The 2,443-nt window shown below is 27.3% G+C and overlaps 1 protein-coding gene across 1 annotated transcript; it reads left to right on the top strand.

The window, feature by feature from the left end:
• Positions 1 to 32: 32 nt before the first annotated feature.
• Positions 33 to 1,346, top strand: LOC143220830 (protein DPCD-like). The gene is made up of 4 exons (XM_076446407.1): positions 33 to 123; positions 613 to 815; positions 944 to 1,177; positions 1,242 to 1,346. The coding sequence occupies exons 1-4, from the start codon at positions 60 to 62 to the stop codon at positions 1,344 to 1,346; spliced, it is 606 nt and encodes a 201-aa protein (XP_076302522.1). The 5' UTR covers positions 33 to 59.
• The last annotated feature ends 1,097 nt before the right edge of the window (positions 1,347 to 2,443 follow it).

Below are 2,443 nucleotides of genomic sequence, written 5' to 3'. Positions count from 1 at the left end.
ACATATCGATAATTAATATGATTTATGTAGTTGCTAAGAGACTAACAAAGTATTTAGTAATGGCGCCGGAAGGTTGGCTAAGTCTTATTCAAAATGCTACAAAAGTTGCAATTATCCAAGATGGTAAGATAGTTTAAAAGTATATTAATAAATTAGATTTAGAATCTTTGTCACGTATTGAATTCTTTTGAACAAATGTTAGTTAAAAAATTATTCGAAACTAAAGATTTTAAAAGGTATAATTTTAACCTTAAAGATGTTTGATCAATAAATAACTGTCACTTACAATTTTTCATCTTACATTTAGTATCGAGAAAGTCATGAGGTAATTTCTTTACTGTCACAAAGTTATACATCTATAATATATTATTAAAATTATTATTAGAAGTGTAATATAAATATACTTCACACAATATTTAATATAAACATATGTGGTACATTTTCATATCTGTTTTTATATTTGAAATTATGTTGCTTCGATATATATTTTATTTTTTAGGATTGCAATATAATTGGTAACTATTCAATATTTGATAATTTTTTATTACATAAAATCACGTTATATTGCCTTAAAACTTATGAATTATAATCTATCTATATTTTTGTATATAGGGAAGAAGAAAGTTCATTTTGTACTAGAAGATGGCAGGGAAATGGTAGAAGAATATCATTTGGAAACTAATGTTTTAGTACGAAGAGCATGGAAAGAAAAAGGTAAACTTGGACAAGATATAGGTTGGAATGTAGAAATTGGAGATCCTGAACCCAAACAAAATAATATTGAAGTCTATGGAATTCAGGAAAGTTCAAGTGCTGTACGTAAAGTTTGTTTTACAAAGTTCCAAATTACATTATGCATATAATATGTAATAATATAATATGAAATACAGATTTAAGTTTTTTGTGTAAAATATAATTAATAACAACTATATTTGTATAATAGCCATTCATTACAAGAAGAATTACAAAGACTTTACTTGAGTGGCGCATAAGAAATTTATCATATCCGCAAAGTGTATATTCTGTAACCGCAGAAGACGATGGGACAATAACTGTTCGTACAACCAATAAAAAATACTTTAAGAAAATAACGGTTCCTGATTTAGAACGTGTTGGACTTAAACCAGAACAGGACAGAATATCTTTTACACATCAATATAATACATTGATTATTACGGTATGAAAAACATTTACATTTTTTATATCTTTACATAAGATTTATATATTTGTATATTTTGTAGTATAAAAAACCTCCTGCACTGTTAGATCTGGAGAAAAAGGTATGGAATGAAATATCATTAGTGCCAGCAAAAAAGAATGGTGATGTACAATGTCCAACAAGCTAATAAAAATATTTATTTCTAAAAGTTTTTTCTTTTTTTGCTTGCCCAAACTCACATCATAATCACGTTTATAGAGTGACGCGAATATTTATGAAAATGAAATTAAAAAATGAAATTAAGAATCATTTATTAATAATAGCAATATTATTAATATACGATTGAAGATTTTATTGAAAATTATTCAAATATATTATATTAACCTGTATAACCTTTCTTTGTATAATAACGAACAGATTTAAAGTAAGTATTTTAATAATTTTATTTCGATTTATACAAGATGTATGAAATAACGAAAAATGAATTTTGTTTGAAATCAATTCGTTAATGTAGCGGCGTTGCGCGCGAAAATCGAGAGGTCGATTGATCGTTCTGCGTCGTGAGTACCATCGACTGTATCTGCTGCTGCGTGTGTGTGTACTGTGTTAGTGGTATTGCGTTTTGGTGTTGTGCTTTTAATTTTGCATTATAATATCTAAATAGGTGACGAATATGCCAAAATCTATACCTGAAAGGCAAGTATTATTTATTTTTTATTTTTGATAATACCATCGAGTTTGTTGAAACATTTAAAACTATTTATTCATTGATCTTAATCGAAGGTCACATTGCATAGAGGTTATGTTATGCCGACTTTCCTTAGTATTTTTAATAATGCTTTTCTCAGCTAAATTACTGGTAGAGGATTATTTAATTATAGATTGAATTGCTATTATAGGTATTGAAGTCTATGTACTTCGTAACTATAATTAATTATAAATTTTTAATGTTTCTAAATGTATTATTCGACGCAGTTTGTATGGCGGTTATCTTATCGATCGAGAAACGCACCTTTCTTTGTTGTCACGATAGTTCATAGATGGTGCTTTTTTCTTTGCATTTAGCAATACATATAGGGTACAAATATTTAAATATTTTTGTTCAGACAAGCTATATCGATCTTTACTTATGAAATAAAACTTTGGAAATTTCGTTCGTAATATTGAAATAAATTTTTAGAAATTTCATTCGTTATCTAAAGTTGCTACAAGTGAATACAAGGAAGTCCTTACATGCCGATATCCGTTTTTTCGTTCGATATCACCTGTTGCATGACTTGTTCA

Source organism: Lasioglossum baleicum, unplaced genomic scaffold, assembly GCF_051020765.1.
Source record: "Lasioglossum baleicum unplaced genomic scaffold, iyLasBale1 scaffold1642, whole genome shotgun sequence".
In the NCBI taxonomy this organism is placed as follows: domain Eukaryota; kingdom Metazoa; phylum Arthropoda; class Insecta; order Hymenoptera; family Halictidae; genus Lasioglossum; species Lasioglossum baleicum.
The sequence above is the reverse complement of the archived record's forward strand: the minus strand, read 5'-3'. Positions and strand labels throughout refer to the sequence as shown.

Excerpts from the sequence above, each read along its gene's own strand:
- LOC143220830 (XM_076446407.1), top strand. The coding sequence starts at position 60 with ATGGCGCCGGAAGGTTGGCTAAGTCTTATTCAAAATGCTACAAAAGTT. Across the intron at positions 124-612 it reads AGTTGCAATTATCCAAGATG|GGAAGAAGAAAGTTCATTTT; the intron begins GTAAGATAGTTT and ends TTTTGTATATAG. Across the intron at positions 816-943 it reads TTCAGGAAAGTTCAAGTGCT|CCATTCATTACAAGAAGAAT; the intron begins GTACGTAAAGTT and ends TTTGTATAATAG.